This window comes from Rhea americana, unplaced genomic scaffold (assembly GCF_003343005.1).
Source record: "Rhea americana isolate MKP2758 unplaced genomic scaffold, rheAme1 scaffold_90, whole genome shotgun sequence".
Classification (NCBI taxonomy): domain Eukaryota; kingdom Metazoa; phylum Chordata; class Aves; order Rheiformes; family Rheidae; genus Rhea; species Rhea americana.
In genome coordinates this window covers 2,622,544-2,648,061 of record NW_028187089.1, presented here as the reverse complement: position 1 = coordinate 2,648,061, position 25,518 = coordinate 2,622,544, and the positions used below count along the sequence as shown (strand labels likewise).

Sequence of the window (25,518 nt, the reverse complement as noted above, 5' to 3'; positions counted from 1 at the left end):
CGTCCGTCTCGCCCAGGGTATGCCGGGACGGGTAGTTCCACCCCAACCCCCACGCAGGGCATGCCGGGACGGGTAGTTCCGTTCCCCCCTCCCGGCGCAGAGCATGCCGGGGCGCGTAGGCCGCAGGCGTGGCCTGGAGTGCCCGGGGAGCTGCCGGCGCGGCCCCAACGCAGCAGCACGCTGCACGCTTGTGATGATGAACCCTTTTACTGCAGGCTCCCATCACTGTCAAAAATCTGGGTGGCTGTTTTTTATAACATGTTTTTTATTACAAAAGGAAACAAAAACCAAAGTCCGCATGCATCGCCTAACGCGCGCCGAACGACTCTCGCGGGTTGCCTCCCTCTTACAGCCGCAGCCGGGCAGAGAGGCGAAGGTGCGACTGCTCTAGTCGCTGCGGGTGAACAGGGTGGGGGGGCCTCACTGGCGCTGCCCTCCCCCCCAACAAKCCCCCCTCCCCCCCAAAAAAATACTCAGCACTCTTCCAAAAGGTATTTTAAAAACTCCACACACCTGGGGGCACCCACACACAGTTCCCAATCTTCCCTGACCGCTGCCACCCCRGAGCAGCCACAATAGCCCCCCACCCCCACGCAGATGCTCTTCAGCTGAGGAGAGCCCTGTTGTCCGGCAATTCGCGGCGAGCAGCGCTTTCTAACACACCGAACGCCCTGCCCCGGGCTTGGCAAAGAGCCCCGGCAGCTCTAATCCCAGTGCCTGATCTTCTCAAGAGCGAGAGCGCTAGCAGGCAATGGTGGAAGGTCTCTCCCTGCCTCCTCCTCCTCTCCACGGCTCTGATCCATGGCAAGGGTTAGCATGCATGGATGAAGCCCATGGGAGGAGGTGCTTTCTAGCACTTCAGCTGCTCCCGAGGTCCCCTCTTTCACTTCACTCTTCCTTGCGTTGCCAGCAACACCCTCAAATGCCCAGTGGGCTGAGAGATGGTGCATTGGTAACACTCGGCAGAAGGGGAAGTTAAAGAAGATGGGTTTGGAGGATCAGTGCTCACTGCTGTGTAACTGTGTAACTGCTACAGGCAGGAAACTCTCCTGAAAGCAACCCAAGAAATCTTCTCAGCCCTAAGGCCTAATAAAGCTGGAGATCAGACAATGCACACAAAACCCATCTTCCCCACCAGCCAGCGTGCTGTGGGGGAGAAGGGATGCAGGGAGGATCTGCTGTGGGAATCCATGGTGTGCCTGACCTCTATCAGTCTAACAGCAATATCCTACGTGGGTTTCAAGCTGTGAGCACCTGTGAGATAGAGCAGGGCACTGATCCACTCAAGTCACTGCCATCCTCCAGTCTCAGGCTGTGAGAGCTGAGGATGAGAGCAGAGGCAAGAGCTGAGTGAGTATTAAGCTGGTGTGTGCAGCTAATGCCAAACCAAGCAGCCCATTTAGAGCTGCTTCACAGGGAGAGTCCAAATTTTCCACCAGCAGCAGAGGAGTAAGGGCTTCGRGTTACCTTATTATAAACCCTGCAAGTCTGGAGCAAAAAGCAGCACAGAACAGGTAAAAAAAACCCCTCAAATCTGCTGCAGGTAGGGGTAGCATCAGCTGGACTGGGCATGCTGCAGTGCAGAGTGCACACACCAGGTTAGGGGTGTCCTCTTGCAGTCTCCCACAAACATCATCCCGCCCAGGGGGTGACAGCCCAAGAAGCCATGCAAACAGACACTTCTAACATAAGCAGACTTTAAAGCCCAGCGTTTCTGCGCCAGCTCCTGCTCTGCAGTCTGTACATTGACACAGGTCAATGTGGACACACAACTCCTGCAAAGCCCCTCTGGAGAGCTGCTCTTGGTGGGAGAGCGGCAGCAAGGCCAGGGCTGGGAGGTGAGATAACTATGCAGGCTGCTTGCAAACTAGCTTAAGACCTGWCTTGAAAAGCTGTACAAAACAATCCTCACAAGTAGTCTGCAAACTAGGGAGAGGAGCTCCAAGCTCCAACTACTGCATGGAACAACCTTCGTTGGGCAGGAAGTCGTACAGATATATTGCCACTGATTTGGACAGGTAGGTCATGGTGCCGAACCTACCGCTGGGTGCGCTGTCATACAGGAGGCTGCAAATGCCGGTGCTGGGATCCTTCTCCAGCATGTGATCATCAGCACCCAGGGCCTTCTGAATTTTGGACATGAAAGGAGAAAGGTAGCATTAGGAACAGGGGCAGCACCCCTGCCAGCCTCCACCAGTCCCCCAACATCCTCTGTTGCACCAGCAGAGTGATGCACTGATGGCAGCAGTAAGAGGAGGGCACTGTATCTTTGCTGTGCCCCACAAAACACAAGGTAGAGGAACAGACTGGACCCTCCAGCTGGGTGAACTCTGCATAGCTTTCAGAAACACAGCTAGCTGCCCAGGGTGCAAGCTGCATCCACCCCACATAAGGACTGGCTCCGTACCTGCTCCTCGTAGAACAGGTCGTTGGCAATGTGCAAGATCTTTTCCACAGCAATGATGCCACCAATACTGTGGACCTCCATGTCCACCAACATGGTGAGCACTAAGATAGCTTCCACAAGCAGCTGCCTGTACTCTGGCTGGGGCACGCGGTTGAGAACTGACTCCACATGCACTGCAAACTTTATTTCCCCTGGGGTCATCTGCAAGGAGGGAAAGGAAGAAACTTGCCTAGAGCACGGTATCACCAGTAAAAGCCACGATGGCCATTTGCCAGCATCAACCCATCCACCCTGTTTCCCTCAAGTAAACCTCTTACCTCTCTGGTTGTTGAAGAAGGGAGAACAAAGCCCTCCACAGAGAGGCCATGGCACTGCAGAACAAGAGGGTTAGTGGTTACAGCTCTGAGAAGTACTGTGCTGAGATGTGCAGGTTCAGTGCACCCACTCATTCCCATCTGAAAGGCTGTATACGCTGCCCACACACCTCAGCTACACCTCATGATTTTCCTTGAAGCACTCAGATCAGCATAATGTAATAGAATCATAGAACCAGTAAAGTTGGAAGGGACCTCTGGAGGTCATCTAGCCCAACCTCCCCGCTCAGCAGGGTCACCTAGAGCATCTTAGACAGGGTTGCATCCAGGCAGGCCTTGAATATCTCCAGAGAAGGAGACTCCACAACCTCTCTGGGCAACCTCTTCCAGTGCTCTGTCACTCTCACAGGGAAGAAATTCCCCCTCATGTGCAGGTGGAACTTCCTGTGCTGCAATTTCTGCCCATTGCCTCTTGTCCTGTCACACAGGACAATTGAAAAGAGCTTGTCCCCATCCCCTTGACATGCTCCCTTCAGCTACTTATACACATTGATAAGATCYCCCCTCTCAGTCTTCTCTCCCCCAGGCTAAACAGGCCCAGCTCTCGCAGCTGTTCCTCATAGGGCAGATGCTCCAGCCCTCTGATCACCTTCGTAGCCGTGYGCTGGACTTTCCCCAGTAGCTCCATGTCTCTCTTGTACTGGGGAGCCCAGAACTGGACACAGTACTCGAGATGAGAATGACTGATGTCATCCCTTTTCCCATCATCTGTGCTCCAAAGGTGTCGGCTGGAGTCCTCCCACACAGAGCATGGAGCTCTGCTCCCTGACTTACAGTGGGCAGGCAGCACCCTGAAGCTGCTTCAGTTGTGCCTCCAGCACTGGGCTCCAACAGCTTACAGTTTTGCTCCTGGCCTGACCTGGTTAATGTGTGAAGCACCTGAGCAGATGTAGCCTCATCTGCAAGGGTTAGCATAAAATGATGAAGCAGGTCCTGTATGCCTCCAAGGCAGCTCCAGCTGGAGAGCCATCCAACTTTTCCCCAGCTTTCCAGGGCCAGTGGCAGGCCTCAGCTACAAAGCATGCATCTACACAGCCTTGACAACCATCTCTAGGTGACCAAGTCCCCCTGTGAAGGCCAGTGCCTGGGACTAAAGGCTCACATGCATGGAGAGGAGCCAGACTTTCAATTCACCTTCTGCAGAATCTTCCAGACCTTCTGGTAGAAGCCCACAGGGACACGATTGAGGGCCCCATCCAGCCGCCGTCTCCTCTTCCACTGGCCTTGGCGGCTATCCTTAGCACCCTGGTCTTCTGGCAAGCTTGTGACAGAGCCCTTGCCCAGCAGCTCCAAGTGCTGGGCAGACAAAACAAAGACCACAGAGACCACTGCAGAGTTAAACACCCCACAAGAGTGCATCCTGCAGCTGCCTGAGGGCTTGTGCTTGCCCAGGGCAAAGGAGCATTGACTCTGGCCCCAAGCAGAGAGACACACCACTCTGTTCCCCTGCCCACCTCTACTTCTGCTAGCCACAAAGGAGCAGAGTGGGCCACTGCTTGGACAAGAGGCCAACAAATAGTGTCTGTTGTGGATGAGAGCCAGCATCTGACCCAAAGACCACATCCTCAGGAGCCCTGTGCAGGCCATCAGCACACTGCACTGCTGTTTGTCACTGCAAGAGTGGCTAGAGCCCCCTCCAAATGGCCACATGGAGACATCAGGCCAGGCTCCAGGGTCAATTCTCCACTGCTAGCACCGGCCTTGCACTCTGTGGCTCCCTGTGACAGTGAGCACTCTTCCCTCCAAGACAGCACAGAACGAAACTCCCTTCCTCTGAGCACAGCTGCCTTCTGCAGCCACAAACAGGACAGACACCACACATGTAGCCAACAAATGCACATTACCAGAGAGGACTTCAGATCTGCTTCTTCGGATTGCACATCGATGGTCTAAAGAAGAAAGTGAGAGAGAAAGAAATCAAACCTCGATAGCGCAGAGCAGGTACTATGGTGAGCAGAGCAGCAGCAACAGCAGCACAGACCAAGCTCAGATCATGGGGTGATTATCCTAGGAGTTGTGGTTAGCTGGAGACTGAGAGGCAGTTTTGAAAGTTGAGCTGCAGAAAGTCTCACATTAGTGTCAGAGGAGAAGCAATCCATAAGGGCATGGAGCAGCTGCAGAGCCTCCACGTGCCAGTGCCGTGACAGTGGCATGCGCCTGCTGGCTGGCAGACAGCAATAGGGCTGCTAGTCCTCCATTGGCAGCTAGCACAGGCAAAGAGGATTTAGTTTCAGCCAGATTTGAAGGCCTGTGGCAGGTTGCTGCACATAGTTGATCCTTCTCGCCACGTGCATTGGTTCTCTGTGACGCTGGGCTCCACACTGCAGCAGGTTGACCATACACAGAGAGGCCTGTTGGGCCCCACAGGTCATGTCACTATGAGGAGAGGACTCCCTCATCCCCACCCTCACCCCACAGGCCTCAGGACCTCCYGGACACAGACCAGGCACAAGAGGTGGTCCCTCATCATCTGTAACTGGGTAAAAGTCTCTTTTTCTCTACAAGGAAACAGCCTTGGGAAGTTACAGGCAGGCTCCAAAAGTAATATGTTTGCCAGTGAAGTTCTCAGCAGGTCCACAGTTGATCATAGCACTGGAGACATCATGCCATCCTGCTCAGCACATTTTTTGGGGGGTATAATGAGTCTAGCTGTAGCAGCTACAGAGCACAACTCCCACCTGGCTCAAATGTGACAGGCGCCATTCTGAAAGGGGAGCTCCCCAAAAGGGAGGGTGTTGGCCCCATACTTCCCCAGCAAGTTTAGCTATGCTGCCCTCTTCCTGGGAAGCCAATCTCCTTCCTCAGTGGTGAACAGAGCAACTCTGAGCCCAGAGCCTGCCAAGAGGGGAAGCCAGCTTACTGCTGCAGCAGCTCGCTCAGCAGGGTCATTTAGGAAAGCTCGTTAGTTCACACGTGCGTGGAAGCTGCCCTCGTGTGTGGTGTTAGGGATAAAAGCTGAGGCTGTAGGGGGACCAGCGTGGGATCACCTTACTCCTAGACAGAGACTGCCTACGTTTATCCAGTTGCTGAAAGAGAAGAAGGAAATGAAGTTTCTGCTGCGGGAAGAGGCCCACCAAGATACCATCCACACCCGTGACACTGTTGAGATCCTTCCCCCCCCGCACTTCTTCAAGCACCCTGTGTTCCCCCCTTACTATACTGCCAGAGCAACCCTCTCCCACCCCCAATAGATCTACCCCTGGTGCAGGCCTGGAGCTGGAAGGAGGTCCTCGAGGCAACTGTAAGCTCTCTAAAGCCCAAGACCTGACTCCGTCCTGGTCTCTCATCAACCTCATCCGTCCTGGAGCTGCTTGTCTCCCACACATCTCCAAGGGAGCTGCTGGCACCACAAGCCCGTACCTGTTTGATCTCACTTTTCAGACGGATGATGCCAGCACGCTCAGGCTTAGTGGCTCCAACAGCCTCCACTTCGCAGATGGAGATAGCRGTGGTGACTGACGAGTCGACTGATCGCACTGGTGGAGAAGAGAGGTTGGAAATCAGTACCATAACTCAGAGGATGTCTCTCATTGCTGCTTAGATGCTGGTCTTGTGCTGAGGCCTGTACCCAGCCTTGCCCTCTATCCCAGCCAGCACCACAAAGAGACTCGTGAGCACAAAGCTGCCTTGATTCAGGCCTAGCTCAGACTACACTGCTGAACTAAGAAAAGCCCAGATAGCCAGGCCTACAGAACCGGGACTCAATCTCAGGAAGTCTGCTCAGCACCACCCTGCTGAAGAGCATGGCTTCTTGCTGGACCATTGCAGTGCAGAACAAACCGGTCAAGCCTGTGTGCTGAACACGCAGGAGGACAGGGGTGTATCCCATGCACCACAGATTGGAGTTGGCTGTGCTCCTCACTGAGGAGCCTCATCGAGGAACGTCACTGAGGTTCAGTTTTGTCCAGAGATGCTCTCAAAGCTCTGTGAGGAGACTCACCACTCTTTTCCACCCCAAACTCCTTTCCAGAGAGAATGTGGAAAAGAAGATTCTTCACATCCGATGGGCTGAGATTCATCAGATTCTCAGTGGCTTCTCCAGCTAGAGAGAACAGAGAGAGTTGGGATACTGTTTCCTCTCCACAGCCCCACTGGGTAATTTCTAACCTACACACCAGCCTGCCTGTTAGCAGTACTGGTACAGGAGCTCATCCTCCAAAGAAGCACATTAACTCCAGGTGTTGTCTATAACAGGAACTCTTTCTCATGCCAGCCCAGTAGGCCTGAACAGAGAGAGCAGTGAAATTGCCTGCCTGTGCTGCCAGAGAACAGTCCCAGCTGAAGACTCTGCCACGTTCATGCAAGGTTCTGGCCTGGTGCTGAGAGCTGACCATTTTTAATGGCAATTCTCTTCCCTGGCTGATAAATCCCCAACCACTATAGTAGCAATATCCTTACCCAGCTGGTGTACCAGTCTCACCACACGTACCCGAGCAGCGCAGGGAGTGTGCCAGCTCCGTTGCCATCACCTGGATAATGAGTCCAATACGGATGCGGAACATCTCAGCGAAGAGCGAGGGCTGAGTGCGCATGTACATGGACAAGTACACCATGATCTCCTGGTGGGGAAGGGACAGGTCACCCCACAGCTGCTCACCAGAGCAAATAGCCAGCCTCCAGCCTCAGCAATGGGATTTCCCTGCTGCCCAGCCCCCTCACCTGGGTCAGGATGGAGACACTAAGGTTCTTGTCACTGGCTTCATCGATGAGGCGAACAAGCTCCTCATAGGGGATCGGGCTAGGGATGCGATGACAGGACAGGTTAGATGCTGCAGTCTCAGGAGCACAGAGACCCCCATGTTTCTGCTGGTCTGTTCAGCTGAGGGACAGAGCGCCCCATCCCTGCAGTCCTGGAAAGCTCATGCCACAAAGGCCAGACAAGAAGGATGCAGGCTGCAGGCAGCCATCCAGAACCAGCTGCACCCACGAATCCCAGACATAGCAAGGGACTCGCATCTGGCCCCAGCCCAGCACACATAAGGAGGGAGAACTGCCATACTCACGCAGAGATGGTCTTCTCACGTGGCTCTGGGGGTAACCCTACTGTCAGGTGCTTCTGGTGAGACAAGAGGTCAGTGCAGGCCTGGGGAGGGAAAGAGACACCTCAGACGTTACCCCTACAGCTCAGCCACAAAAGGACAAACACTGTACAGACTCTGGGGCCTTGGCATGAGTCACAGTCTGGATGTYCCATGAGCTGATGCAGCCAAGGTTCACCTGCCCTCTTTGCTGCATCTTGCCCCACAGATCTCACCCTCATGCCCTGGAGCTTGGCAGCAGGGTTTTACCTCATCCAGAGCTTCCACCTTCTTCTTGAGAATGCTGGAGATGTAACGAATCAGGGCCCACTGGCGTGTAGCCCCCACCCGCACATACAGCTCGGTGAGGAGCTCCTTGACGGTGGGCCCAGGCTGGCTCTCAAGCCCAGTGTGCCAATCAGGCCCCCTACAATAAAGGAGATGCCAGGTTATATCCAGCCATTCACCCCAGGGCAACTCCCAACAGAACATGGTTGCTGRAGGTCACGAGACATGCTTGGCAGCCCTAGCTCTGAAGGGTGGCTCTGCTCAGTGGACAAGCTCTGGGTTATCTGACCACACACTGCTGTGGAGAGAGGTGTGAGCAGACCTGCCACAGGGAGAGATGATCTGCTTTGAGTCACAGGCTTGACTATAAGCCCAGGGCTGACCACTGGATGTTCAAGCCCAGGTCCAAGGGCTGGAGTGGGGGAAACGTGGTCCCCTCAGCAGATAAGCTGCCCAAAGAAGTGTGATCGAGACACAGGTGGGAAGGGGTGCAAGGGAAGGAGCACTAGGACTCAGCGTTTGTACTTGAGGATGTGGAGCATGTAGAGGATGTCTGCTTGCTCCTGCAGCGTGGGACAGATGCGTAGCTGGTCCACCAGTGCCTTGCAGTCCACGTTGCCAGCCTCATCTCTGGGTAGGTTCATCTCCGCATGGAGCACGTAGCTCTGAGGGAGGGGAGAATCATGGTCCTGGTTAGCACTCCCAGCACTCCGCACTCGGAGTGCAGTCAGGTTGCAGAGCCAAGGCCGCTCATCCACAGACATCCCCACGAAATGTCAGGCTTGCCCAAAGCAGCCCCACAAGGACCCTCCTGCTYCAGACGAAGGGATTGCACTCCTCAGCCAGGCTTGTGCAGGACTTGCCCTCCCATGCAAAGAAGGGACAGGCTTACCTTGCCATCTACGTCATGCTGGGGAGGAGAGCTTAGCAAGTTGACAGACTGCTGGGATGCCTGGAAGATCTTGCTGGGGATGTACATTCCAACATCTGAAAGAAACCTAGGGTTGATGTGGACACCTTTCAATCCCAACTCCTGTCACCAAGTGATGAAGCAGCTCAGAGGAATTCTAATACTCCTCCTGTGGAGGAGTCAGCAGTGGTAGCCACTGTCCACAAAGCCACAGAGGAATGGCATGGGGAGCTGGCAGCTCACAACCCACTCTTGCTCAGGAGTTTCCATGAGGACTKGGCAGACACTGGCCCTGAGATACTCTACGACCAGAGCTAACAACATGAGCTTTAAAGTGTTTTTTTCCTCAGGCAAAGGCTGGGCTGCTCTGCAGTCTCCAGACAGTCCTACAGGCTCACATCACAGAGAAAGAAGCTAAGAGGTTAATAGTCTGCCCTTTAAGCATGACTTTGATTTTCACCAAAACACTGGTCTGCTGTTTTCAATGACTTTGTCCCCACTGTAAATTTAGTCATGTTGGGCACAGAACCGAAGCATGTTCAGGGAAGATGGATAGAGCTCTGCTGAGCTGTCTCACACAACAGCTCACAGCAGCCCTGCTTTCTTGCAAGACTGTCATCTGCTGGCAGAGGTGCAGCTGCCTTTGTCCGCACTTCCTGAGGCCGAAGCAGACAGCTGGCACAGCCTGGGCCGATTCATCACACCTAGCCGTTGGCAATTGCCTGGCTTTAGAACCAGGGAARCAATCAAGTTTGCACAGACAGACCCAGGCAGAACAAGCCAGTGGCTRGAGCAGAGCTGGAGGCACTCACAGCCTGAGGGACCAGTCTGGTCCCAGAACTGGCCTGGGCTGGGGGAGAGAGGGTTCCACTAGCACATTAGCCCCACGAACTCCAGCTCCTCAGGGCTATGACATGGTTGCTGCTGGCATGTTCCATGCTGGCAGGCCTTCCTGACAGCAGATGAACAGACGGAATGAGAAACACAGGTAGGACAGGGATCTGAGCACAAGGGATGCCCCAATAAGCAGCTGCCATGTTAGTAACACAACAGCTAAGGAGACAAAACAGGTGCTGCCCCAGATATCCCCCAGGATAGCTGGGAGGGYGACACAGACATGCTAGACTCTGGATGCTAGCACAGAGGCACGAGATCCATGAAGCACTGGGCTGCTTTGCAATGTTGCCTTGTGCCAGAAACCACCTCAGTGACAGATTAATAAAGTTTTGGGAGATGGGGCATGAGAAACAATTTGGTCCCTCCTGCTGCTCCAAGTCTGCCCAGTCACCTTTGCTGTGCACCACATGCAAGAGTGCATCACCACCAAAGCCAGCAGCAAATCCCCACRGCTCGTAGGGGGTCACACAGGGTCACAGACTCCTAGGAAAGCTCTCAAAGGCACCTCTGCCTCTCACAGCACCATGGTCCAGCCTGAACTCAGATTTGAAGGGTGCCAAGCACACCAAGCCCAAAAGGATGGAGGGGGGTGTTACTCACTCTGGACGTGAAGGTCTTTAGCCTTGGATACTAGGGACATGAGATCACGGGTGGTGTGTACGGCAGCTCTGAAGCGATTCAGCCCTCCTGGTTGGGCAGTAGGAGGAAGGTTGGACCGGGGAGCCGTGCGCTGCAACAGGTGATCTAAGTACTGAGCAACTTCATCAAAGGTGTCAGCTGGAAGAGYARACAGAAGAAAGGGCTTTAGTCACTYTGCACCTYGGCACCCTCCCCCCAGATTTAGGGCAGAGCTCCCCAGCTGCACCCCAGCATGGGCGAAGCTCTGCTTGCTGCACAAAGCAACAGCACAGGGCTAGCGCCAGCAGCCRGATGCGCAGAGGGACAGTGTTGGCAGTAGGACTCATGAAGCTCAGCAGCTGTGACACCCCTGTTCCTACACTGTCTCTGCTTCCTGGGACACCAGCTACCAGCTCCAGCCAAGCTTGCACTCCCTCCGAGTCCTGCCTGGAAATTCTGCCTTCAGACCAGGACCAGGGAAGTCATCCAGCTGAAGAACTTGTCTCTTCTAACCTAACTGTCCCGGCTCCTGCTGGGGACTGAAGGGTTGACTCCACTCTGCATCTCTGGCAGTGCCGTGAGGTTCCTGCCCCTCAGGGTAACCGCTCTGTGCATGTGCTCCAGTGTGCACAAAGACATCAAGGTTTGCTTGAACTCCCCAGTGAAACCCTTGCGCTCCGTCCCTCCAGGGATGAATAGGAAAGCATTCTGCTGGGGAGAGCCCATGCAAAAAGAGACCACCTGGCAACACACCAGTGCAGAAGGAGCCTCAACCAAGCATAGGAGCAAAGAGAGTTTGTGTTGCAACAATTATTTCTAAATAGAAATTAACAGCAATTAGAGAACTCCACCTCACAGGAGGGAAGCCTGTTTCCCTTCATTAGCCAATGGCTCCTGTCTTGYTCTCTGCTCTGCTTCTAACAGTTCCCATTGCTTCCAACATCCAGGTGGAACAGGAGTGCCAGAGCCACTACATGCAGCACGGAGGATGGTGTTCAAAAGCTACATCTCCGCTCACCAAGAACACAGACAGTACTGCGCAACAGCGAAGAGGATGGCCCAGGGCAGGAGATACCCCTGCACAGGGCTGATATTAGCACGCGAGCTGTCAGGCAATGCAACACAATGGTGAGCTGTCAGTGTATGCTTCCAGCCAGCAGGCCAGGGGCATGCCAGTCTTGTAAGACTCCCTCAGACACTGTGCAGTTCATTGCTGCCCTACCCCAGGGACGTGGGCTGCCTGGTTCAGAGAGCCARGGCACAGCCGTATTAGGACACAGGATAAGCTGCAGCCTTCTGTGCAGACTTGGATCGCCTCTTCAGATAGTGGACAAGGTCTGTGGCACTCCAACAGGTGAGCTGCAGATGATCTCCGAGGCCAACATAGCACAACATCCCCCTTCGGCATCTGGTGGGGATGCTCTGTGCTAGCACTTGGAGGCTCTGTCMGGCAGAGCAGCCACTCAGGTATGCTATGCAGGGGACTCTGCTGAGGCTGACATGCTAGAGAAGCCCCGCAAGACATCAAGCTTGAGAATATCCTCGCATTTGTATGTCTGGATGTAGAATCTGACCATAGGAAAAACTTAAAATGGAGCGTCTTTTAGCTGCTATAGAGAGGTAAATGTGGTCACACTGGCCCTGTCTCCCATTGAGGCTGGGGATGCAGACACCTTGGACAAGCCTAGCCAGGGCCTGCAAAAGGCCTACAGGCTGCGGCAAAGCCAAAGAGCGTAGACAGAGAGAGAGGAGGACAGTTAGGCGAGAGAACGTTAGCCCAGTATTCAGAGTCTCAGTGGCAGAAATGCTGGCTACAGGCGCACTGAAGGAGCTGCGCAGAGCAGATGGATGGGAAGGCTGGGAAGGGGATCATCATCAAGTCGCGCAAGAGTTGGATGCGTCTAGGCCTGCTTGCAAGGGGAGCAGCATAACCTGCACCCCTCCATGGTCTCACGGCAGTATCAGCCTACCACAATATGAGTACGGACCAGGATCCCAGTAGGAGGTCTGTGTGTGACAGCAAGGCCTTGATTCAGCACACACTGGAGCAACTGCCCAACAGCTCTGCCCAGGAAGGGCTAAAGGCCTTGGGAAAACAACATCCAGAGACTGCTCAAAGACATGGAAACTGTTGGCTCTTCCCTGTCATCTCAGGCAAGGAGGACTGTGGTCTGGTTCTGCGTCTTCTGTGCCAACATCACTTTCTGAGGCACACTTGTAGTGACCACATCAAAAAACTTGAGGCAAAACCTCAAGCAGATCTGGCATGCTGAGATCTCCTTTCTCCCTATCAAACGGTCTACAGAGGCTTGGGAGGTTCATTCAAGAACATTGCCTGTGCTCTCCAAAGCCACGTCTACCCACCTCAGCAACATCCAGCTGGGGAACACCTCTGGCAAGGGGGCTACAACAGCCACATCAAATCACTCAGSCCCTCTGCCCTGCTAATGTCACTGTAAATGTCACACAGACAAGGTTAATTGATGGARGGTCAGATGAAAACAAACACATGGTGGAAATCCAAGTGTATTAAGGACATGATGGCAGGCCTTGGYGGAAAGGCCTGGAGTTAGGGGTTTACTGGTGAGTTTAGCATTCTCCAGGWCAGAGAAGCAACTGGTCTGTTCCCCCTTACCATCATCTGCTAACTGCAAGCCATGCAGCCATTCCTCAGGGTCTAGCTCCTCAAAGTTGTCAATGCTGAGCTCGTAATCGTTGGCAAAGACCTTACCCTCCGGCCCGGGGTCCATGAAGCTGAGGTGTGTTCGGCATGATGTTGTCAGGAATTCAGACAACTTACCCGTCTGGATCCTGGGCAAGAGGAGGGGAAGTCATGGAGAGAGGAATGGGGAGGCAGTGCACCCTTGGGCTCACCTCCTAGATTTAGGGCAGGCCCCTTCAGTGGGGACAGAGACTCTTGCCAGGGAGTGCACATAAACATCCCAGTGCCTRCTCCAGCTGTTTGCAGTGTCCCCAGTCAGATGTAGGTATCAGAGAGCACAAGATGTGGGGCACTGAAAGGGCTGTCCAAAGTGGAAGGGAATCCTACAGCCATGGATTTAGCTGCATGAAGAGACATCTCCTCTCTTGCACCTCCTCCTTTGGGACTGTAGCCCCAGGGTGCACCCATGGCACAGTGCAGCCCAGCACATCCTGCCTAGCCCCAGAACAACTGCTGCTCAGCTCCAGTGCTCAGGCTTGGCTGGCACCTAACCCACCAGGCTCTCAGGGGATACCTGCCTTTTCCTCTCCTGCACCCTGGGAAGCTGCACTCACCTTGCACCACCAAAATACCCGTCCTGCAGCTTCCGCAGCGTTGCCAGAACTGTGGGGTGCACGCTGCTGCCAGTTTCATCTGTTGGGGACAGAGAAATGGGCAATCAGGTCCTCTTGCTCAAACAGGCTCCCGGTAACACAGGTAGGCACGTAGGCAGTCAGATATGCACAACACCACAGCTGGGCCAGATTCTTCCTCTGGGTTGCATGGCCAGGCTGTGGTACCAACAGCATCTCCCAAAGATGGAAACTCAGGACTCTGTCTAGCCTAGATTCCCAGCAAAGCCAAGACAAAACACACTCCAAGGCCCTGGGATTTCACCCTGAGGTGAAGCCTACAGCATCACACTGCAGGACCCAAACAGCCTCTCCCTCCTTCCCTAGGTCTCTATGCCTCAGTAGATGGCGAGCTGACGGGGAAGGGAGAGAAGGGGGGAGTAGAGGGATCACAGCTAAGAGCACGTTTGAGACATTTAAGGGGATTTCAAGTACACGAGGAGAACTGAAATGGCCTGAAAGTAGAAGGGAGACCCTTCACTGCACAGGGCTTGCTGGGAACTGAGAGCACTATTCCAGGAAAGCCAGTTTTGCTCTGAGCCATTGCAGAGCTTTCTGTTCCTTCCAGTTTGCTATTTTCTCCTCCTTGTCCTCTAGGAAAAGCCGTTAACAGACAATCTTGGTGAAGAGTCAAACCAGGATGCAGGAACAGCCCCAAGAACATTTTCACAGGGGGATTATTTTCTTAGCCTAAAAAAATCTCTGCCTTGTTCCCATAAGACTTCCCAAAAGGCCTAGCTGCTTGCAGACCAAACACCACTGTGCCAGGGAACATCCTTTGAGCTGTGTGTACTAATGCTTGGCGGGCAGCCCTGCTAGCTACCAGCACAGCTGCCATCTCAGCAGGATTCCTTTGAGTAGTGAGCACTTTATAGGATGCTGCTGGCTGGACCACCCCTGCCATGTCCCTGTCACCTAGATGGCCCCACATCCATCTACCCTTCCTCCTGCAGAGGCTGCTTTCTGGGGCTATTTTAGCCAAACGCCCTGTGAGGCCGGAGGATCTGTACCAAGCATGGTCTGAGAGACAGGGAAGGTGATGGTTGGCCGCCCAGTCATCCTCCAGCGGCTGCAGAGGTACGAAAGGTCTGTCCGCAGCATCTCCACTATCATCGTGTTGTCAAGAGCCAGGTAGAATTGCTGCTGGTCTATGAACTGCAAAGAGAGCAGGAGACATAAGCAGCCCTTTCCGCAACCACTAGCCCCCTTTTCAGCTGCACACATTTTTTGATAGGCACTCAGCCAAGCCGGTACAGCCCTGTGGGAGACACACATTGGCACTGACAGCTCATTCCATGTTACCTGGAAGGTGCCAATACGGTTCAGCAAGGGAACCCCAATAGGTGCCTGCCCCAGAGCAGCTACTGGCCACTAACATTAACAGCTGTGAGAGTGCAGCACAGCGGATCAGCACCAGCTGTGTCTGCCTCCTAGGCCACATGGATCCAGTCTGTGCTGTGTCTGTCCCAAGAGAACACACATCTCCCACAGTGCCAGTCACACACCTGCCTCGTTGCCATGCTAGGCTGGACCCATGAAATGGAGGAATCCTTGTCTTGTCATCAGCCTCCTGCTGGTGCCCTTGTCAGATGGAGCAAAGAGATTTTCCCCTTCCACCCAAAAAACTGAACCTCAGAAGACAATAAAACCATTTCCTCTCACCACACTTACAGCCAAGGGCGCCAACTCTGCTGCTTTAAGTAGCAGGCAGACAGCATAGCAATGGAGCTGGGGCTGCTCCGTTCTCCCAGGAACGCAGGCTGTTCAGGGAGCATTGTGCCATCCCAGACAGTAACTTGAGAGCTCAGCCAGTAGTTCAGGGAAGAAACATCCACACTAGTAGCACTCCACCTCCACTGCTCCATCACCTGGGAGCACAGAATAAATGCTTCCTTTCCCTGGTACACCCACGAGCACTACTGTGGRATGGCAGCTATTCCCAAAATAGCACCTTGGCAGGTTAGGAGAGGTACCACGTGGCAGTCCCCCAGCTGCAGCCCCCCTTTGCCAGAATAGAGCAAGCACTCTGCATCCTGAACACCTTTGCCCAGCTCAACCCAGTTGTGTGACAGCCAAGAACAAGCCCTATCTGCCCTGCAGAGCCACCCACCTGTGGGGTAAAGGTGAAGATGTTCTTCCTGATGTTATAGAGCTTGGAGGTTCCAAGAACACCCATGCGCCGGAAGGGGCGTCCTGTGAGGCACATCTGCTTGTTGCGGCCTGTGAGGAAAARATTTTAAGACATTTCCCCCAAGCTACCTCGCAAAAGGGCACATGGAAGCAAGTATCAAACAGGACACTATGCTACCAGCCAGCAAGAATAGCCTAGTTTACAGTTGGAGTATCCCAAGGCCCAGGATCCCATTGGTATAGCTCTAAGGGACAATAACGCCCTGGCCCCCAAGCCCTCCCCAGGGACTCTTGCTGGAGCACAGACATAGAGCTAGTCCTGACCTCGACAACATGCCACACTTCCAGGTCTTTGTAGATGTCAGATGCCAGGGCAGGGCCAGGGATTTCTCCACCACACATGGCTGTCTGACACTGGGAAGCTGCCTGCCACCCTAAAGCTAACACCTGTTTCAGCATCCCAGGCTCCTGGATGGCTCCCAGAGTCCAGGTCAGTGCAGCAAGTCCACGAAGAGATGCTCTGGGAGCTGCCAGGCAGCACCTGCCTCCATCCCTGCACACAGTTCTCCTACTCTCCTGCCCCATTTGCCAATGTCACACTTGGCCTTTTGGTGGCTTAAATTAGCCAGTGTTTGCAGCCTGTCACAGATTGGGTTTCTCCTTTGGCCCAGGCTGGATCTCCAGCTCCTGCAAGACAAGTTCCATGTCTAAGGAGTTGCAGTGTCAGTGAATAAGTGTGGAAAGCTCTCAACACATCCATCCCCTCATGCTCTCACTGCCTACTGTTTCAACCACATCCCAGCAAGGCTACAGACTCTCTTCTGCTGGAAACTGCCAGGGGACTCTTTCCTGGTGTCTGACYTGCCCTCAACATTGTGATTTGGGTGCAGAAACAAGAGCTGGCTCCTGCTCATACCAGGTCCGTCCCAAAGGCCACTGCTCAGAGTGGCCTATCCCTGGGGCAATTCTGAAACTGCAACACCTGAGCTTCACCCCTCCAGAAATCCCCTAAAGAGCACTAGCTGCCACCTTTTTTCCCCTTTTGGCAGGGGCAGTGTTACCAGACCCAGGAATGTATGGCAGAGTCCTGATTAGCTGCGCAGGGAGCAACAGGGCAGGATACCAGCCATCTATAAGCAAAAGCACCAGGGGATGGGACAGTACCTACTTTGTTTCAGAAGCCCACAGCCCAGCTTACCCAGGCGGGCATAGATGTGGCTGAGGATGCGGGCAGGTTGGACTCTGATGGGGTACACATCAGCCACAGTCTCCACATTGATGCCTTCCTTCCTCAGGATGGCTTTGATCTCATCTGTCTCTGCCAGGATGCACACTGTGGAGTAAGTAGAGCAGGCTCAGTGCAGGCAAGAGCACAAGGGTGTGACAGTGCTGCTCCAGTGCCTTGGGTACACAAGGTGCCACATCATGTAGAGAGAGCTGTCTGGGGTCCAACAGCCCTTCAGGAAAAAGTTCCCACTACAGAGAAGGCCTGCCTTGCTCCCTCTTCCACTAAGTTACTAAACCCAATCCTCCCTACTGAGCAGCTAGAGGACAGGACAGTTTTCAAACTGTCCCTGGGACAACATARGGTCTGCAAGAAGAACTTACACCGCATTTTATCCCCTCTTGCATCCTCCAAATCCCAAAGGACTTCATGGGAATTAAATACATCCCCATCTCCTTTCAGCTGCAGCCCAGATGCAGTCACTTTTGTGTACAAGCCTATAGTTAGCCAGAGGCAGAAAAATACTTTAAAACAGGGCCCTGGCTTGCCAGAGCTGAGATCTGGCTGTACTTGTGGCTACCCATAGAGCAGAGCCATCCACATGAATTTGGCATGGGCAGTGCCCCAGTCCTCCTCGGTACAGAACCGGTCTGTTCCCCTCACCTTGGACCACCACGTCGGGTTTGGGGACAGTCGCAAACCTGCGGTTGAGGGGATCGATTTCGCCGGGAGCTAGAAACCCCTAGGGAAAGAACAAGCATGAGGAGACGAACATCTCATGGGCAAGCAGAGCAAGTGATGCCCACTGAAAATCCAAACACAGTCATCTTTAAGAAGTCCTGGGGGATGGAGGCAACAACTTCCCTCTGCCCACATGGCGTGGCAGGTGGCTCAGGGTGGCTACCTTTGCCCATTTGGGGCTCAGAGCCTAGCCTACACCAGTGCTCCCCAGAACCAGTGGTGAGCATACCTCAGCCATCAGGCAGCCCAGGATGTAGAGAGACTGGCCCCACATAAGCGGTAGCTTGCCCATAGGTATCCTGTCCACAGTGTGGGGGTTCCTGTACTCTTCATCCACCTGGAAGACAAGCCAGGAGGTCAGAGATGAATCCCACAGACAAAGGGTGGTTAAGGAAATATTATTAWTGCATTTTAGAGTCCAGCAATTTCAGGTCTAAAACAAGAGCCTACAAAGCATTTGCCACAGAGGGTTGAAAATACCCTCGCTACATTCCTCCCCTCTTTTTGCRGTCCCACCAAACATCCACTTAAAGCAACATACTCAGCTGGCTGAAACTTTGGTTTCCCAGCATGGCCCATCTCACAGGAACAACTGATGTGTTCCAGAAATATTGAGGTAATGCTCTCGGATGCTGGCCGGGACAGCACTGCTCTTGTACCACTTGGGGAACAGGAGACCAATGCTTTCAGCCCAGGCACACACAAACACTCCCCTGACACTGAATGGGAGTTTAGTAGCCTATCCTCAGTGCTGGACTGCTTGTCCTGAGGTCTCAGAGGACTCCAGAACAATGGGCTGGGTCACTAAAGCACTCCCTTCTAAGATGGCAATACATGTTTTGGATGTTTATCTATCCAACATATTTAAGATGGTTTTAATGACTCCAAGCCATACTTAATTATTGCTTCTACATGGGGCTTCCACACAGAACATTTACTGTTTAACTACTGATCTGGGTAAGTAAAATCTTAATTGTCTGGTAATGAGACAGTTATTATTCTGTTACGGAAGATCTCCACCATAGACTAGGGCAGCTCACCTTATCCGGTGGGACACTGTACAGCTCTGGCAGCAGGCGCACACCGTTCTTCCCCTTGATGAGGACCCCCTCAAGGGCTTCCCGGTACTCCTGCACCTGGGAAGAGAACAGAGGGGAATCAACCTGCCTACCACCAGGTAGGGCTCCATGCATCCTTCCCCCTCACATCCCACTTGCTAGGGACTCCCTTCCCCTGCTTGACATGCGTTGCCTCCATTACCTGCTCCACATTGCCGCTGAAAATCCCATCAATGATCAAGTATGTCCAGAACAGAGGCCACTCGCACTCGATGTTCTCAAAGAGCTGTAGCTCAGCAGGCTCATAGTAGAGGCGGTTGGGGTCCTGCAGAGAGGGTATGACAGCAGGAGAGGCTCAGCCACCTTACAGGGTCCCCTCAAACTGATGGGCTTCCTGCCTCCCYAGAAACACCAGCATCAAATGCCATCACAGTTCATTCTCTGTGAATGACGGCTGATGACAGAGTCAAGAAGCAGTTTCACCTCCAAGCCATATACTTTCTATCAGCCATCCCCTCCTGGGGCTCCTGCACAAATGCGGGAGGAACTCATTTCTTCCGGGTAGCAGGAGCCTACGCAGTYTCCAGAAGAGCACCCCAGAGCCCTGTACAACAGCACAACATCCTCTGCTCCACTGGWGACACCTGTGTCACATCACCTTGCCTGCTCTGCCCCAGCACCTCAGTGTCCGCCTCTGACACTGCAGRGCTGGCCCCAACAGGAAAGCTAGCTATATGAGAGAGCTTGCTGCCGACCGTATATGGCCAGAGAGCAGGGTCCCGTCCCCTGTCCTGTTTGACTGCGAGACTGACATGAGAGAAGTGACTGGGATGGAGAGATGCCTTTCCTGAATCCTCCCGCTCCAGACACATGCAGCATAGAGTGCTCCAACAACCTACACCCTCCACTAACTGTTTTAACTCTGTGTGCAGCACAGAAGGAGCAGAATTAGCCTTAGCAAACAGCCAGGCCAAAGGCACAGCTGTCCCCACAGGGACTCAGGGAACAGAGGTCTTCTGCAGTGCCTGTACGCTGGCAATGAGCTCCCAAACTCCCAGCTGACTCCAGGCAGCTGCGGTGCTCCTGTAGGCAAGCAGTGCTGCTGTTCCCGTGCTAAAGAGGCACAGCTCCTCAGAAAGATCTCTGGCAAAGCTCACAAGTGCTGGGGAAAATAAGACTGGAGATKCTGCTGCTCTTCTCTGGCTCTGGAGAGCCCTACAGATGTACACTGCTTATTATGGTCAGGTTTGAAGAGACACAAAAGAGGAGAAGCTTTAGAGGCACTCAAGCTGATGTTACAGCCAAAAGAGCCCCAGTCAGGGTAAACACCCACAGGAGCCCCATCAGGTTAAGGGCTCAAGAGCTGGTGACTTATAAAGAGCCTCCAAGTACTATTTCCTGATTCAGTGACTATTAAATGCCTGTTGCTTATGAAAAACTTGCTGTTTTTCCTCTCTAAAGTAGCAAGTTTCCCCTCGCTCTGCATAGCCAAGTATGGCAGAACACAAGCTGCACACAGACACAGCTCTGCGGCCCAAGGGATGCTTGAAACCGGAGGCTGTTGGAAAGGAGCACTGCAAAGTCCCCTCCATGTGCTTCTGGGCCTTGCTCAAGCTTCATGTCACCGTGGGACTCTCACATGGGGCAACAATCTCATCTCCCCTCAAACCTGAGAGATATGCAACAACCCCAAGTCCTGGGATGTGAGCAGAGACAGCCTTTGCCTGTACCCTGCAGGCATGGGTGGGATGTACCATCTCAGAAACAGGCCCTTGGCACCTCCTGGGGCTTTAGGGATGTCAGAGCCACTCAGGGCTCTGATCTCCACAGTGCTCCCTGCCACAGCCTTTATATTGCATCGTGAGGGCTGCAAACGCAACCTCGGGCAGTCATTACTCAGCACTCAAAGCCTGTCCTAGTAGGTGCTAGGGCTTTGGGCAGTTACCTCTTTGGGGGTCCTGTATCCATCGCGGAGAAAACGGCAGCAGCCATAGCGCCCCTGGAAGGGAGGTAGAGAGGTACTGAGCAGGAGGCATAGCGTGGAATACTTTGTGCCTTCATTGCAGAAGCATGAAGCCCTCCCCRAGACAAGAGGAGAACACTGCCACACCAGAACCAGCCTCACACCCCATCTGGGGGCTCCTCTGGCCAAACACCCCCTCACTCATGCACCTAGCTCTCAGCCACCATGTTCACAACCCCRGACCACACAGTGGAACAGCACTCAAGATCATCTCCTTGCACACTCTAGCCACAGGTGCAATGACTGGAAGAGGACAGGTCCTGGTGACTCTTCCTAGCATGCTTTTTGGGGACCACAGAGTTTGGGCTCTGGTTCTGTGGTTGTTTCCCAGGAAGGGTGAGACAAGGGCACAGCTGCTCACCTGCAGCTTCGTGATGATCTCTTGCTTGGTGATTTCCACCAGCTCGCTATCCTCCACAGCAAACGCCGGATAGGAGATGACAGAGAGCACRCTGGCATCCACCTCCTTGGATGTGGAGGCCCTCGGCAGCATTGAATGGAGGATGGACTGGGCAGAGAGGAAGGAGGGTTGTTTAGAGTGCCAGGTCTGGCACTGGAAGGTCCAGTGCACACCAGTGATAGGCTTGTTCATGCTGTAACCCCACCAGATCTCAGTTAATCCTGTGATGACGTTACCTATGTGAAAGAATCAAGGTACATGTGTGGGCAAGGAACAGAGGGCTGAGCTGTGAGACAAGACCCATATACTTGTATGACCATCGCTAACACAAGCAGAGAACCAGCACCCACTCTCCAGGGAGTGGTTTGCTGTGGCATAAACACARCTTATGAAATAGGCTGATCCCAGCCCTAGAGAGACACCAGGGCATTCTAGACTGCCCCACACGAGGCTCTTCCTTGAAGACACAGGTGCTTCAGGCACCCTATGCTCTGCTGAGCCAGCACACKCAGTGTTTGCCCAGGCAGGGTTTGTGGAGGTCTAGAGCACTGGGAGGCAGCCAGGACTCACCTGGCARTGCTGCACTTCATCTGATAGTACCCGTATCACAGACTGTGGGCCTCCCTTCGCTCCAAAGAGGTCCAGCTCATCCAGCGCCTCCAGGGCAGCCTGCAAACAGGGAGAGACCCAAGGCAGTGAGTCCTCCACCAGGTTGCTCTTCCATAAGAGCTCACTCCCAGGCCAGTCCCTCTTCATAAAGTGCTACCCAACTTTAAACAGGGAGAGAGATGCAAATACCCACCATATCCTGMTGAGGCTACCAAGCACTCCTGGTCAAGAGACGTATCACATCTCCAAAGTCATAAGCAGCCAGCCACCAACACAACTCTGGATGGGAACAGCTGTTCCTGCTGCACAACCCAATTCATTCTTTGCTTCCAGTAAAAGCAAAGCTCAGGTGAGAGGAGCATGGTTTTACCCCAGTGCACCAGTAGAAAGGGTTTTCTGCCCAGGAACTGATCACTAAACAGCAGGGCTCCATGCTCAGCACCCTTAGCTCCAATATTTAAACAAGTTCAGCCTCCCTTGTATATCCTCTGAGTGGCAAGAGGCCACTGGTTATCCAAACTCACTGCTACCCACAGCTTTGGCATCCCCACACAACCCTCTTTTCCCTGGCCTCCCAGCACCTCTGCCCAGCTCACCTTTGCCATGCCAACAGAGCTAGCATTCAACTCGGTGATGCCTTGGTTTGTCTTGTCTCCACGCTCCCATATCCCAAAGTCCTGCACAGGGACAGCAGCATGTTGGCGCAGGCAGTGGTTCATGGCACACATGGGAAACCTTTGAATCTCAGAGCCCTGACCCCAGAGAACCTGGCTTCTTGCACACTGCTGTGATGCACAGCCTGCTCAAGAGCTATCCTCAGCCCCTTGCCTGGTCATGCAGCTGACAGCACCCATCAGAGGTGCTCGCAGCAGGTGTCACAGGACTTCACACGACTCCAGCTCATGGGAGACTTGTAAGCTGCCCCAGGCACCAACTGGCTATCTCCACCCCCAGGGAAGCCAGGCACAATCTCTTTCCCCAGCCAAGGCCTGCTGGCCCATGAGACTACTCACTGCAGTTTTGTAGGCTGCTTCGATGTAGAACACAAGGTTCTGGATGAAGTTGACCTCATCCAGGCTGTGAATTATGTGAAGGCCTGAAGCAGAGGGAAGAATTCACTTTAGTCCCTTTAAGTCCACAAGCTGCTAGGAAGGTAACCCAGATTCACCTCCTCATTGCATACCTGATCAATGGCAACCTTGTCCTGGCAGGCCCCTTTCCCCAGAACTCCCACCCCCATGCAGCAGCTCTGGGGTTTCAGAGAAATGGTGCCTTTTAGAGAGCTGGGCATTGAAAGACCCCAATCTGCCTCAGAGGTTGTGAGTATAAGATAACAGTGAGGTTGGGGTGGTGACTCCAGCAGCCAGCGTCAAAGGAAGCTTCACACAGACAAGCTGAGAACCTGGAGAGCCCAGGAGATCAGTACACTCAAGCCTTCCTCCTTCCTTCATGGAGGGGCCTGCTCAAACGGCAGCTGCCCTGGGGTGTTTGGGCTGCTACACACAGGCAGCAGAAAGCCTTTCCCCTCTGAGACACATAGTTCAAAATGGCATCCCTCCAGCAGCATCACCTGAGGCAGTCATTTGTGCCAACATGAGCAAGTAGAGGGAAGTGGCATCCATCTGTAGGTGACCCCACTCGTGGTCCCCCACCACAGTGGCACAGGTGCGGGTGTTGTATTTGGCATGCAGGCAGTCCCTGGTGCTCTGGCTGTACTTGAATGCCTCTACCTTGTCCACCTTGAGAAGGGCAAAAAGATGCAGAGGTCAGCCAAACCCAAGCTCCAGGGAGGTCCTGCAACCCCATAGCTGTGGGCTGTCCCATGTGGAGCCATGGCAGGTGAAATAGCAATCTCACAGCTTCTCTGACTGAGTCACAGGTCTGAGCCCCTGGAAGCACTGAGGCAGCAGGTCTGAACTCAAATACCACCCTCAGCACCCTGCTGCAGCAAGGTTGTAAGCCATGGAGAAAACACATTTGCATTTGCACCATGCAGACAGAAAAGGGTGGCCCCAAAATCCCTAAGGGAGAGGAGCTACCCAGTGCCAGAGTGGGCCAGGCCACAAGGGAGGGAGCAGCTGGCAAAGGCTCTACTGGACGCTGGCCCACAGCACTAGGACGCCCATTATACCAGGAAGAGAGCTCAGCAGCAGGACAGATGCCAAGCTGGCTTATTTTAAGACTTCTTGAAAGGTGGCCATTCCTCCACTCATGAGGGACAGTTTGGGAGACCCAGCATGGCTAGCTCTGACTGCCCTGGTGACACATCTCAGCTGGGCTCCAATGAGATCACGTGACTCACAGAGGTGATCTCTGGCCCCTACCTGTCTCATCATGCACTGGAGCAGTCCCCGCATCAGCTTCACCACACTCTGCAGGAACAAGGAAAACAGGCTTGTTAAACCCTGTCCGGGGAGGAGAAACCCTGACTCAGGACCAGCTGGTCCCTGACCTTTGCAGGACTCCATGTCAGTAACCAGAGCCTCTGCTCACATTTCCATAGCTCTTGCTCTCTAGGCAAGTGGCAGAGGGAAAAACAGCTTTTAGGGCCTGTCAGCAAGGCCAAGCTGCTGTGCTGGGAGAGGGAAACAAGCTTGCAGGACATAGCTCCKTAGTCTCTGGGAGATGGGACCGAGTCCCTAGATCATCCCAGAGCCAGAGCTGACTCTCTGGTTGGATTTCAGCTCTAACTCCAGAATGATCTGTGAAGAGCAGACTCCAGGATGCTCTCCTACTGCCACTGCAGCTAGGGCTTCCCCAGTACCTGGGGGCAGCTCTATCCCCATGTCTTCACTGTACAGCTTTTTATGGTCTTTCAATCCTTGAGCTGGGCTGTGCAAAGAGCAAATCAGTCAGGARGTCACAACTAGTTCCCTGGGATGAGTCCTTTCTCCCACAAGGTTCCTCCTACCTGCTCTAGCTCATAAGCCTTTGCCTTGTCCTCATCACGGTCAGCGTTCTTGCGGTATGCCAAACCCAGGCCCCACACGGCCATGATGCTGTAGACATTGTCCCGGACCCAGGCATCTTTGTGATCCTCACTGGCGGGAAGCAAGCCTGTCACYGCGTCCTGTGGCGGAAGGAAACGAGGCCACTATAGGGAATACAGGAATTTGGTCCTCACTGGCAGCCACACTGGTCCTGGCATCAGCTCTCCACCTGGGCTGCTGAATCTGCCTTCACGCTCCCCTTTCTTCTGCCCGCACCAGCCCACCTTGCTCACGTATGTGCCCAGGGCAGGGGTAAACCCTTTCTCCTGGACTGTCCTCACCCCGCGGGCCTTGGCACAGCCTCGTCGATCAGAACGGCCGCCCATCTGCCGACACTACTTAGGGGCTGGCAGCCCAACACCCAGCAGCGTCAGAGACACAGCAGAAGGGCCGCTCACCCCCAGGACGGCGCGTACCACAGTTCCCCCACCCTGCGCCGAGCTCCTCGTCTGCGGGGAGCGGGGGGACGTCGCGGCCAGCGGCTCAGAAAACACCAG

The 25,518-nt window shown here is 54.0% G+C and overlaps 1 protein-coding gene across 3 annotated transcripts; it reads right to left on the bottom strand.

The window, feature by feature from the left end:
* Window positions 1-245: 245 nt before the first annotated feature.
* PHKA1 (phosphorylase kinase regulatory subunit alpha 1) lies at window positions 246-25,127 on the bottom strand. Of its 3 annotated transcripts, none has more exons than XM_085324353.1 (32): window positions 24,943-25,127; window positions 24,356-24,403; window positions 23,602-23,770; window positions 23,045-23,127; window positions 22,628-22,708; window positions 21,993-22,091; window positions 21,384-21,530; window positions 20,945-20,998; window positions 19,202-19,324; window positions 18,982-19,077; window positions 18,171-18,278; window positions 17,864-17,942; window positions 17,174-17,308; window positions 15,956-16,065; window positions 14,856-15,000; window positions 13,789-13,867; window positions 13,148-13,323; window positions 10,495-10,671; window positions 8,980-9,074; window positions 8,613-8,752; window positions 8,070-8,226; window positions 7,785-7,864; window positions 7,441-7,519; window positions 7,211-7,340; window positions 6,722-6,823; window positions 6,142-6,257; window positions 5,769-5,807; window positions 4,626-4,670; window positions 3,916-4,077; window positions 2,725-2,778; window positions 2,408-2,608; window positions 246-2,126 (listed from the first exon to the last, which is right to left on the bottom strand). In XM_085324353.1, the coding sequence occupies exons 1-32, from the start codon at window positions 25,024-25,026 to the stop codon at window positions 1,953-1,955; spliced, it is 3,567 nt and encodes a 1,188-aa protein (XP_085180479.1). In that variant the 5' UTR covers window positions 25,027-25,127; the 3' UTR covers window positions 246-1,952. The 3 variants fall into 3 exon arrangements, with proteins under 3 accessions (XP_085180479.1, XP_085180481.1, XP_085180480.1); XM_085324355.1 differs by having other exon boundaries at window positions 13,244-13,323; window positions 24,943-25,126; XM_085324354.1 differs by lacking the exon at window positions 5,769-5,807.
* Window positions 25,128-25,518: the final 391 nt, after the last annotated feature.